The 12,601-nt window shown below is 37.2% G+C and overlaps 1 protein-coding gene across 1 annotated transcript in view; it reads left to right on the top strand.

The window, feature by feature from the left end:
- Positions 1–5,288, top strand: part of CHD1 (chromodomain helicase DNA binding protein 1) — a 54,799-nt gene extending 49,511 nt beyond the window's left edge. Inside the window, exons 33-37 of the mRNA XM_074166142.1 lie at positions 585–763; positions 2,606–2,702; positions 2,918–2,975; positions 3,892–4,102; positions 4,773–5,288. Coding sequence (XP_074022243.1) covers positions 585–763; positions 2,606–2,702; positions 2,918–2,975; positions 3,892–4,102; positions 4,773–5,136 — 909 coding nt within the window. The 3' untranslated portion in view covers positions 5,137–5,288. The remainder of the gene's footprint in view (positions 1–584; positions 764–2,605; positions 2,703–2,917; positions 2,976–3,891; positions 4,103–4,772) is intronic.
- The last annotated feature ends 7,313 nt before the right edge of the window (positions 5,289–12,601 follow it).

Here is a 12,601-nt window from a genome sequence, read left to right as displayed (position 1 = left end):
GAAGTGTTTAAGGCCAGGCTAGATGGGGCTTTGAGCAACCTGCTCTAGTGGAAGGTGTCCCTGCCCATGGCAGGGGGGTTGGAACTCGATGATCTTTAAGGTCCCTTCCAACTCTAACCATTCTATGATTCTATGAAATGTACTGAACACTCTCATATTTAATTTTGGCATTGAGTTTGTATAGCTTTCAAGGTGCTAAAAAGTATGTCTTGTCCCCTAAACTTGTGCTGAAAGTCATAAATCGTAAACCCGAGTTGTAATGAGTCCTTTTCCTCAGAAAATCCCTTCTATTAAGCTAGTGCTTTCTTAAATCCTTGATATCAGTATTTTATACAATCTAATGCTTTCATAAAGGAGTAAATTTCCAACTGAGTTGAAAATACAACTCTCTTTCCAAAGGAAACATGTAAAACATTTTTAAACATTTTTAAAAACTATGAGAAACTCTTGTGTTTCATTTGGCTTGTAACAATACGGTCTTTGCCTATATATATATATAAAAAACAATAAAGGACGTCTTAGGATACTTCTTTTTTTTTTTTAAATTTGAATTAATACCTTCTTTTTTTTTTTCCATTTTATAGTGCAAAGAAAGAATGAGGCCTGTCAAAGCAGCATTGAAACAGCTGGACCGACCAGAGAAGGGCCTTTCTGAAAGAGAGCAGCTGGAACACACTAGACAGTGTCTAATCAAAATTGGGGATCACATTACTGAATGTCTAAAGGAGTACACAAATCCAGAACAAATTAAACAGTGGAGAAAGTAAGTTATTATCTGTGTTTTCTCTTGAAAAACGAAAATCTATAATTGCTTCTATTAAGCAGAATAGTTTTTAATTATTTCCCTTGTTTCTTACTCTCCCTTTCTTGTATCTTTCTGCAGTTTCAAATAGGAATCTATAAAAAGATGATTGTAGATTATTCTGACTTTCAATAGAGTCATTTTTTCATACTGCATAGCAATGCATTTTGTCCAGTAGGTGGAGTCATCTCACTTCTTACAACAGAAAGCAAACACTAGATAACTTGTTACTTAGACTGTGTTTAGTGGAAAAGCATTCTTGCCTTTAAGGATCTGTTTTTCTCAACTTTGAGGTGTTGGAGTTTTTTTTTTTTATTTCATGCTAAAAATAGGCAATTCTAAATTTGTGATGAATTTTGTATGATTTTGAGTTGCAGAGTTCTTTATTCTTTTTAAAATATACTCTAAAATTAAATTACATATTAACTATGACTTGATAAATGTATTTATCATAATGTACTCAGATATATTTCAAAAATGAAAGAAGAGTGCATCCTTATGTGGTCACAATTTAAAAAAATAAAATATGTTGGTTTGTTAACTTCTTAGATTTCATTGTTAAGGTCTTAATGCAGTTTGAGTTACTTTTATCGGAATGTGCATTTTAATCTTTTATGGTTGAAAATACATCCTGAAATTCCATATACAGACGTTCTTCATTTTCTTGTAGATATCTGTTAGTGTAGAATGCTTCTGATGTTTTTACTTGCTTTACTTCAGAATATTGAGGTGATCTGAGATACAAAGCCAAGATCCGTGTCTTACATTTTGGTAAAAGTTGTATTTCTTTAAGTGCAAACTTGTAATAGAGCTATTGTTCATAATCTACAGTATTATATGTAGATTAATAAAATACATATTTCAGCTATCTTTGATAAGAAGTGTAATTAAGTGACTTAGTTTATATAAAGTTATAGAGGTGTCATTAGGGACACCATTGACTGATTGTCTACTTTTGCAAACTTCTAGACCAAAATTACAATGTTTAAATAATCACAGTGAAGAAGGAGACTGGTGCTTTCTGAGCCTACACGCTTCAGATACTTCTGAACACTAGTATTCTGTAATCTCTTTTAAGCATTCCACCTGTAAATTTGACAAAAAGAATTCCAGACCTCTGATCTGTTACCTGTGATAATAGAAGCAAATTCTTTCTTCAGGGTTTTGGCATCTTGATGACAAAAGACTTGATTTGTTCCTTCATTCCTTTGAGTACAGATTAGGTAGAAATTTATTGCCATGTCACTTCCATCCTCTTACACAGTTCTCATTTGATTTCAAAATCTTTTACCAGGCTTTGGAATTCTCTGGAAAAATTGTCTCACTGATATTTTCATGAAGTAAGGCTTGTAGGTCAAATGTCTTACGCTGTAAGAGATTTCAAGTTTGGAAGAATTTTTACTTACTTTACTTACTTAAATTTTTATTGGCTGAGTGGTAAATACTCAAAATTCAGCAAACTTTCAGAAGACATACATAAACTGATAGTACGTTCTTAGGCAGTTTCACAAATCGTTCTGTTAACACAATTGTTATTAGTACTACTTTACATGCACTTTGAACGTGGAAGTACTTATAAGTATTACAAAGTGACAAATTGTTGAAAGAATTAATCTTTCCAGTGTTTGAAATACAGCTGGGTAACGTTTGCTGTGCAGCTAGGCAATACTGTGTAATTCTTATAGTGTTTCTGGTTTACTGAAGTACTATTAAAATAATTTCAGTTAAATCCATATCCTGTTGCATAACACAAGGAAAAAAAATGTATAGAAGAACTATAACTTCTCTTTCCTTCTTCCTCAGAAACTTGTGGATTTTTGTCTCTAAGTTTACAGAATTTGATGCCAGAAAGCTGCACAAACTATATAAACATGCAATCAAAAAACGCCAAGAATCTCAGGTAGTATTTTCAGATCCTTTCTAAACATACACACACGTGTATGTTTAAGTAATGTTTTAAGTATTGTAACTCTTTTATTAGTTTTAAAGGATTATAAAGAACACAGAAATACACTTCAAGTAGCATTTCTGTTTGTAGTAGTCTCTTTTGTTAGGATATTTTTCTAATTAATTCAGATGAATTCAGCAATGAGTTTTTGTACTTGTCTCTTTTAGCAACAAAATGACCAGAATATTAGCAGCAATGTGAATACACATGTAATTAGAAATCCAGGTAAGCAACCTTAAGTATATTCCTGTTAGATATCTTAGGTTTTGTGTTTATTTCATTTCACGTCTCCTACATCTGTCTCCCACGCTGCTATGTACCACAGAGATGGGCTGATTAGCAAAAGTTCTGGTTTGCTAATGAAATCCAGCTGAGTGCAGACAGAGGGTGGTACTTACTGGTTTTAGTAGCAAGTTATTTCACCATCCTTTAAAAAAAATCTGGAAACATTTTTTGTATTTAATTTTGGGGACGAAGAGAGGTCTACACAAAACCTGTAAAATGATTGAAAATTCTGTGCTTGCTTATAGCTATTTTAATGTCACTACCATTAAGAAAGCAAGTTACTCCTTCAAGTCATAGTTTATAATCAGTTACATGGGCTGCCTTTTATTGTTGACAATAACACCGATTTTTCTATGCTGCCACACCTGCTTCTTGTAATACTTGCTTTTATACTGTGTTATGTAACACTTAGAGTGTATTTTCTTGGACTTAAAGTCAGCATAATGTATTTTAGGAATACCACTGGAAGTCTTCTATTAACAAGGTGTACCTTGAAAACTTACTCATGCTAAGGCCATCCCTTCTTAGAGAGGAAGTTGCTACCATTCTGCCTGAGATTGCTGTACTAAAGGCACATCTGCTTACTTATCATTTGGACCACACTTAGTTCATAGACTGAATGGAAAAGTCAAAAAGTTCAGTTTCTAAGTCTACATTCTAGCTTGATTCCCTCTTACTTCTGAGGTTTCTTTCACTTCACTCGTGTTGGTGCATTTGTCTTTCAACTGTTCAGGTCTTTTTTTCTGTGAAATTATAAGTTGCTTTCGTACAGCTTTATGTCTGACAGGTAGAAGTGCTGTTTGGGTGAAGAAAAGACTTTATGAGACTTCCTTTTAACCTTTGTTTTATTAAATAGATGTGGAAAGGCTGAAGGAGAATACAAACCATGATGACAGTAGCAGGGACAGTTATTCCTCTGATAGACATTTGTCACAATACCATGATCATCATAAAGACAGGCATCAGGGAGATGCTTACAAGAAAAGTGACTCTAGGAAAAGGCCCTATTCGGCCTTCAGCAATGGAAAAGATCACAGAGACTGGGATCACTACAAACAAGACAGCAGGTGAGTTTCTTCAGTAATTTTAAAAATCCGTTCAGAATTTCCCTTCTGTTTTTCTGTAGTATGCTTGTAGCAACCACCGAAATACCTTTTCTCAGTAATGCAAAATTGCAACTACTGTATTTTTCTAATACAGTTCTGTTGTTTTTATAGAACCATAGAATGGTTTAGGTTGGAAAGAACCTTAAAAATCACCTAGTTCCAACTCCCTGCCATGGGCAGGGACACCTCCCACTAGAGCAGGTTGCTCAAAGCCCCATCCAGCCTGGCCTTGAACACTTCCAGGGATGGGGCATTCACAGCTTCCCTGGGCAACCTGTTCCAGTGCCTCACCACCCTCACAGCAAATAACTATTCCTGATATCTAACCTAAATCTACCCTCTTCCAGTTTGAAGCCATTACCCCTCCTCCTATCACTACATGTCCTTGTAAAAAGTCCCCTTCCAGGTTTCTTGTAGGACCCCTTGACATACTAGAAAGCTGCTATAAGGTCTCCCCAGAGCCTTCTGTTCTCCAGGCTGAATATCCCCAACTCTCTCAGCCTGTCTTCGTAGGAGAGGTGCTCCAGCCATCTGAATGTCTTCGTAGCCTTCCTCTGGACCTGCTTTTGACATAATTGCGGCTCTTAATGTGTGTTCACTAACACTAATACAAATAATATCTGTTTTTTAGATACTACAGTGACAGTAAACATAGGAAGTTAGATGACTACAGGAGCAGAGACCACAGGTCAAACCTGGAAGGAAGCTTAAAAGACAGCCGGGCTCATTCAGATCACCGTTCCCATTCAGACCACAGGATACATTCAGATCATCGTTCCACTTCAGAGTACAGCCATCATAAATCTTCTAGGGATTATAGGTACCACTCAGACTGGCAAATGGACCACAGAGCTTCGGGTAGTGGCCCAAGGTCACCATTAGATCAGAGGTCTCCTTATGGTTCAAGATCTCCCCTAGGACACAGATCTCCATTTGAACACTCATCAGATCACAAAAGTACACCTGAACATACATGGAGTAGCCGGAAAACATAACAAAGACTGACATTTTCTGGACCTTCTTTTAGCCATATACAGTAAACTAACACAGTAATTGCCTTACATGACTTGAAAGATACAGACTGGATATTCTATCAGTAGCAGTATTGTTACTTCTTTCCAGGATGCAAGGTCTATTATCCCAACAGAAGAAAAATATTTTTGTATTTAAAGTTTATGCTGCACTGTGCTGCAAATGCTGTGGCACTCTTTTTTTAAGAAATGTAAGATGTTTACTTTTACAGGGACCTCAACACTGCCCCTTTCAGACTGGATCTTACTATAAAGCTCTTCATGTCAAAGTGGTTTTAGGCTGAACACGTTTTAAATTATGTTTGTAAATGAACTTTTAAACACTGACCTGTGCTCATATTTCAGGAAGGAATGAGGAGTTTATTTTCTTTTGTTTCTTAGTAAAGAACTCTCAAGGACTTTGTTCACTTTCCAAAGCTACTTGTTTACATTGTACACTGCGACCACCTTGCCGCTTTTCATCACAAGCTTGAATATTTAAATTCTGTACCTATAACTGTAAAATAGCCAGGATTTTTCCTGTTTGTGATCAGTTATAATGCCTTTTTACAAAACAAACAAAAAATAATAATAATAATAAAAAAAACCCACAAACGAATGGCTGTAAATTATTGTAAATTAATTAAATGAGCTTTTTTCCCCTCTCAGGCTTTTTTTGACTGTTCCTTTCCCCACCAACTCAGGCCTTCTTGTCACAAGTATGAAACAGAATCAATGTACTTACATGTTTTAATAAAATATCTTGATGGAATCACTGTTCAGAATGTAAAAATGGGGAAAGGGAACATTTAATTCCATTTAGTGCTCCTTTTTTATGGATACTTTAGATACATGTTTCGGCTTTTTTATTTTTTTTGTTTGGTTTTTTTTTTTTTTTCTTATTAGACTGTCAGTGTTGTGATTGTTTGTAATGAAATGGTAAGAAATATCCAACTAAACTGTGCTCTGGAAAGCTTTTCAGGTGCATTGGTTTTAAGAGGGAGTGTTAAGTATCTGAACACTTCAGAATCCAAATCAGCCAAAATTTATTGTAAATCCATTTGTGTTCCCTCTTCAACATGGGCAATAATGTCAAACGTGCTATGCAGCCAGTTAATATTTTAGAAGATTTGAATGACTTTATTGACAGAATTGTTACAATGCACACTGATTGTACATAGATAACTTCTATCTGACAAATTAAATTTAAACTAAAAGGACATATGGGCTCTTGTAGTTTTCTGCTGTGTTTTTCTCTACAGCATTATTTATTCTGAAGTTTACCCTTAAAAGCATTAAACTCTTAAGTACTAAATTTTAATACTTAATCTGATAATTAGGGGAGATCTAACCTGGCATCATGTGGTTGGAGCTGCATCTGTTGCTCCAATTTTTCTCTGCTCTTGCAATGTTGAGCATTTTTTCCAATTAAACAGCTTTATATGAAAGCATTTCTATAGCACCAAAATCTATCCACAGAGCATCTGTTAGGATCTTACTATAAGCACAGTTGCTGCACGTTAAGTTTTAAGCTTGTTTAATGTAGGCTGGGACTCAGTTAATTAATGCTGCTTTATTTCTTAACTCTTCATCTTCCCAGAATCTGGAGGGTTTTGAGTTGTTCTGCTTTTGAGTTTAATTGCTGAAGCAGTGTTTAGGCAGTGGAGCGGTGTCTGATAAGGTTGCGCACATGTGCCATGTGTCTTGTCCTTCCAGTGGTGACAACCAAGAGGTTGGAGCATCTCCAGACATTCACTGATCATTACTGCTTAGGTATTGCATAAATCCATTAATAGAGCATAGATAAAGCAGTCCCATGGTGCCTGGTTCACCCTCAGTGTTGCTGTATTACGGCATGGTGGCTGAGCATGTCAAATACAACATGGCTAGTCTGCATCCATTTTTGTTACAGGCATCTCAGGTGTCTCTGAAATAAGACAAAATACTTGGTGGCGTTGATGATTAGGATCTTTGGCAGTTGGTCTGCTTAGGCTGCTGTGTTAACTTTTATTCAATCATATTCACAGATTTACAAATCACATTTGCAACTGTTTAAATTTTTCCTCTCTGGTTTCAACTATTTCTTAAGTATAACGTGTGATGGTGGAGATAACAGTCAGCACCATAAGCAATGGAGGCTAACAGTGTGTTTTACTATTTAGGAGAATCCCATGTCCTCTGCAAATAAGCTATTTATAATTCGTTTTCCATGCACGCAGATTTGATCCTTCTTTTGTTCATTTGTAATGAAAAGTCTTCAAGGAGTGTGTCCAGTTCCAAAGCATCCATCAGATACTAATGTGGCCTATCTATAAGAGATTTGGGAAAGTAAAAATTCTGGTGACTGCAAGAGAACTCCTCATATGGCTGTTGATAAAGATTCAGGTGTTTCATCTACCATGCATGGAGGTCTAAGATTTCCATCTTAATCCTGTGAGGTATTTCTAGTCTACCATTCCTAGTACTGCCTGAAAAGAGTAGATTGTTGGTCAGGAGCTGTTTCGATCCCCAGTGTTACACTTAGTGTTGTGTTCAGCAACAACAGCTTTTTTTGGTAGGAAGTTACCTCACCATTACTTAAGAAGACGGGCAAGACTGAAGGCACACTAAAGGAGATCATCCTGACACAGCTTTTCTTCCTGATTAAACCTTTTAGTGGAAGTTTCCCTGTGATCAAGTTTTATTTGAACAGCAAACTAATTAAATCCTAGCTTCTTTGTGTGTACTATGGCTGAAATGAGGTTGTCTCATTTTTACCTTTACAGAAATAAATATAGACAATCTCTTGCTTCTGTGAGGGAGGAGTAAAGACTATTAAAATAGGTAACAGTCATCCACTTGTACTGATGAAGGTTTGTTTTACTGAAGTACGTTGGGACACATACGTAGTGCTGTCACTTGTATCTCTTCATTCTTCCAACAAGCCAGTATGGTTAAACCTGAAATCTAAGCTTTGTTCTTAAAACTTTATGCTGAAGCTTTTATTTGTGAAATGTTCCAGAAGCAGTAGCTGAGAAATACAATTGTATGAGACGCTGCTAGGAGCAGAAAGGAGGACTTTTCATGGAATTTGTTATTTGTTTTTTATCCTTTTCATTTTTCTTTGTACTCCAATTATTATTCTTAAGACAAAAGTTGAGAACAACTGAGTAATGGGGAGCACGTTCTGGTCCACCCATCCTTATATTCTCACACTGCATACAGTGTGAAGGATCTCTCTTTAGATACGGCCAGTACGAAAAGAAAGAATGTTTCTATAATGTATTTTCCAACCTCTTAGCCCTGCCATTTTATTGGTAATTATCTTTTTGGGTTTTATTTGCAAAACTCTTTAACAAATGAAAAATTCCTTTGGGATAAATAATGACATTTAATCATGATGGTTAATTTGCATAAAGAAGTAAGAATTGCCGTTGTCATGTTGAAAATAACTATTTCTAGACCTAACATAACAAAGAAAATAATTGTACTTTTTTTAATTATTTGTAGCTTCTTAATAAACCTATTGTGGCAGCTGCTTACTTTGTTTTACACTTTAAAACTCAGCATTAGGCTTTTAATTTATATTATATCAATATAATTCCCAGTTAAATATTTTTTTTATATCTTAGATATTTGTTGATATTTTGTATGATATATATTATAGAAAAAAAAGTGAGAGGGGATGTTGTTTTACAGAAAAGTGGCAAGTCTTGGTCAAGTGCGTAATTTCCAGTTTACTCCAAAACTTCATTATTTACATAAACATTCTGATAAATATAGAAAATTTGTGTGCATTTATTGTGGGTGATCAGGACTGTATTTCAAATTTGTTTTCTACCATTGTATAATATGACTTATCCTCATGAATCTTAATCATATACAGGAAGTAAACTGAGCAATAGTCCTTTGAGATACATAAGTGCTAACTGCATTTTTTTGAAGAAACTTAAAAGCGATTAATTACAGTTCTGTGTTTAGTCAACGCCTGGGATCTGGCTGTAACCCCCAAACTATTTAGTCCAAGCTTGATTCATTACAATACTTCTTTTATTCTAGCTATAAGGAAGAATGTAGTCCTGTAATGGTCTGCAGTAACATATATGAATTATAGGTGAGGTAGCTGCCCTCTGAACCTTGGCGAACTGCTTTTCCTTTCTGTAACAAGTGACCCACAGCCTTTGGCCACAGCAACTACCGTGGCCTCTTATGGAAGTTCCTGCATGCCTGGACCTCTCTTCCATTATAGAACTCACATGGAAGACATCTCTCGCGTGTATCATGGATGTATCAATATTCAGGCAGCAGTGCTCCATTTCCCCTTGCCCTCCTGAAGTGTTTCCTTGGCAGCATATGCTTTCTCTTACATGACTGAATATAAAGATGATACTGATCAATCTGCCTCCCACCGCATGGCCACCAAGGACCCTGCAGCACCTTGAGAAAAGGGCAGCAGAACACAGACTGCCAGAACGATTCGTACATTGGACGGGTCCATCTCGGGCAGCATTTGAAGGGCCTCTGGTAAGGAAGTGCCATGGGCCAGAGCTTGTTGGCAAACCGCAGCATGGGCACGGAGCAGAAAGAAGAGGATATTCATGGGATTTGTTTCTTATCCTTTTCATTTTTCTCTGCAGTCCAGTTTCTCACTGAAAAAATGAATCCGGCTGCACCAGCTCTTTTGGGGAACTGATTTGCAAACTTTTAATACAACATAGTGCCTTTTTTTGTGTGAAGGTTGTAAATGAAAGCCAGTGAAAATACACACTACTCACTAAAGCCATATGAAATATTTTCCTGTTTAGGATTTCCTGCCAAAAATATTAATCCTAAACTTGAGCAAATTGGTGGAACTATTTGGGGGGGCTGGGCATTACCGCAGTTGATCCTGTATAGTTTAAGAGGTGTCATGTTTGCACCGACAACAGGAGGGCATTGCTGGAAGGATGGCAGTCTTACAGCTGTCTAGGGGGTGGGAAAGAGGAATCAGGTGAGTGTGTATTTCTTGGGTGCCAGCCAAGTGGTCACTGGGAAGATGGTGCCCCAGGGTACTGCCAGTCCCTCTGACCCCTGCTATTCAAACCTGAAGTATCTCAGCCCAGCTTGCTACTGAATGCCCCTGATTTTCCCAGCCCAAACTCCCTCCCCACGGCTTCACCCTCAGTGTTCCTCAGTGTGCTTTTTTGCTAACCTACCCCAGCAGCGAGCCAGGAAACCCTTTCTTTCAGCCTTCCTCTCCCTCTCACCATTGCTCAGCTTCCCAAGCTTCCATCTTCCCAAGCCTACTCCGACGACTTTCTACCAATGCCCTTAACTGCACCCTCCAATCAATTTGTTTTCTCCAGGGCCTCCAGCTCAGTGCACTCATGCAGGCAGCCTCCAGCCCCTCAGCAGCTGAATCTGTTTAGAGGTGTGCTGTTTCTGTTGCTAGCTACTGCTCTCCGCTGGCTGTTGCAGTTAGCGAAGCTTGTACATTCCTGTAAAACCGAAGCTTGAATTCTCATTTTGGTAAGGATTTTGGAAACCCAGGCAGATTGCTCTTCCCTTAAATCAGCCAAGGGTGTTTTCAGAGACTAGAAAAGGAAGACACACACACACACCTCCCAAGGTGGAAGTTACTCGTGTGATATATCTAGGATTCGGTGAAGTACGTTATGATCTTGGGAAATGCTTAATGAAGAGTTCTTATCTGACTTGAGTTCATACAGCGAAGATGGGCGCTTAGTGTGATAACTGCTGGGCTAAAAATCATGTAGAGGAATGAAGGTGAGAAAGCGAAGGTGAGATATGGTGCAAGTGGGTTCTTAAGCTGTTAACAAGGAGCTGGCAAAGCTGCTAGAACGGGTAAAACCAGAGTGCTCCAGAGCACAGAGGTTCAATACAGGTGGTGCTTAACGTTGCAATAGCCCTGTTCTTGACAGTTCTGCAGACCATCAGAGTAGTTTAATGGCAGATGAAATACTACAATCAAAAAGTTGTCATCCGAAGAGCAGCTACTGTCAAAGTACATTTCATGAGCTTTATTGGAAGTGAGCTGAAAAATACATAATTTTTGAAGACACAAAAATCACTGATGCAAGACTTTGAGAGGTTTTAAAATATAAACTTTTGGTTCTGTTAGAAGGCTTAAATTTAAATCTAGATTGAATTCATGCACTAAGGCTGAATCCCAAAGAACATACTTGGACATTATTATTATTAATTTGCTAAAAGTAAATATATTATTTGTCACAGGTTTTCAGCAAGCTCAGTTTTAAGCCTGTTTTCTCAAAAATAAACATCCAGAAATCATGTCAGAAAATCACGTACCACTGATCACACATGAGAAATTAATCTGAGACCTTTTATTACTTTGAGCCCCCCAACTGAGTTTTAACCGCAATAGAGTTAGTCTTTGCAGAAGTAACTGGAGCATTTTGAAAATAATATTCTCAATCATCGGTTAAAATCAACTACTGTGGTTTGCAGTAATCTTAGCATTGTTAAGTAACTACCTGTCCTCAAACCAGGACACTCCCTGTAGTGTACAGACAAACTGAAATTAACAAATGTTTCTTTAATTTTTTCTTAATCACATAGGAGCAAAAAGAACTTCAGAACTCTGATTTTTGTGAGCATACCAAATCATCATTCCTTTAAGTGAAGCTCAATTTAATCTTGTTACGAGTTTCTGAGATACTTAAGAATATATTCTGTGAAACTATCTATGCCTATCAGTATCATAATTAAGTGCTATGTCTTGTGAATCTTGAAATTGTGAAATGTAGTCGACGACTGAGTAACACGCACAACGATGGCACTGAACTTCCACAATAAATCTGTCGGAAGTCCACAGCCTTAAAGGCCTTTCAGTTCTTTTGTCTGGAACCAGCTGCTCCATCTCTTTTTGGTCCTGTTTTCAAAGGAGTTGATAATATGAGAGAGAGGTTTCTGGTTTTATTTTTTTTTAAATTAAATTAGATATGGGGGGAGCTGATGATTTTCTTCCTGTAATGAAATCTGCAGATGGAGTCTCTATCCAGAACAGAACAGGCAGGAGATCAGTTTTAAAAGATCTTGGACAGAAAATTTTAATTCTACCTCACTGAAGTCTGTCAAAACTATCAAATCTAGAAGGGTAAGGTCTAATCTGGTCTTTTTCCTGGCATGAAAGTAAACTGGGCTGGAAAATTACCCTTACCTTCCCAAGATCTTAAGGGTTCATGTCAATGACCCTCTTAAATCACGTCAAATTCCAAATAAATACACCTGAAGAGTCAGGATCCAGATTTTCATTAAACACAGCGCTGGATGGAAACGCGCAGGAAAGAGATACTCCATGAGCTTTAACGAAAAAGAAAATGCACACAAAACACTGCATTCTCTCATTTGGTGCTTTAAAACTATCTTCTTTCCTTCAAATATATGGTACTGGGACAGTCTCTGGAGAGATGTTTGGAGTATATGTCCATGAGCTGACAAGACGGATCAC

The sequence above is a fragment of the Numenius arquata genome, chromosome Z, assembly GCF_964106895.1.
Source record: "Numenius arquata chromosome Z, bNumArq3.hap1.1, whole genome shotgun sequence".
Lineage (NCBI taxonomy): Eukaryota > Metazoa > Chordata > Aves > Charadriiformes > Scolopacidae > Numenius > Numenius arquata.
The sequence above is the reverse complement of the archived record's forward strand: the minus strand, read 5'-3'. Positions and strand labels throughout refer to the sequence as shown.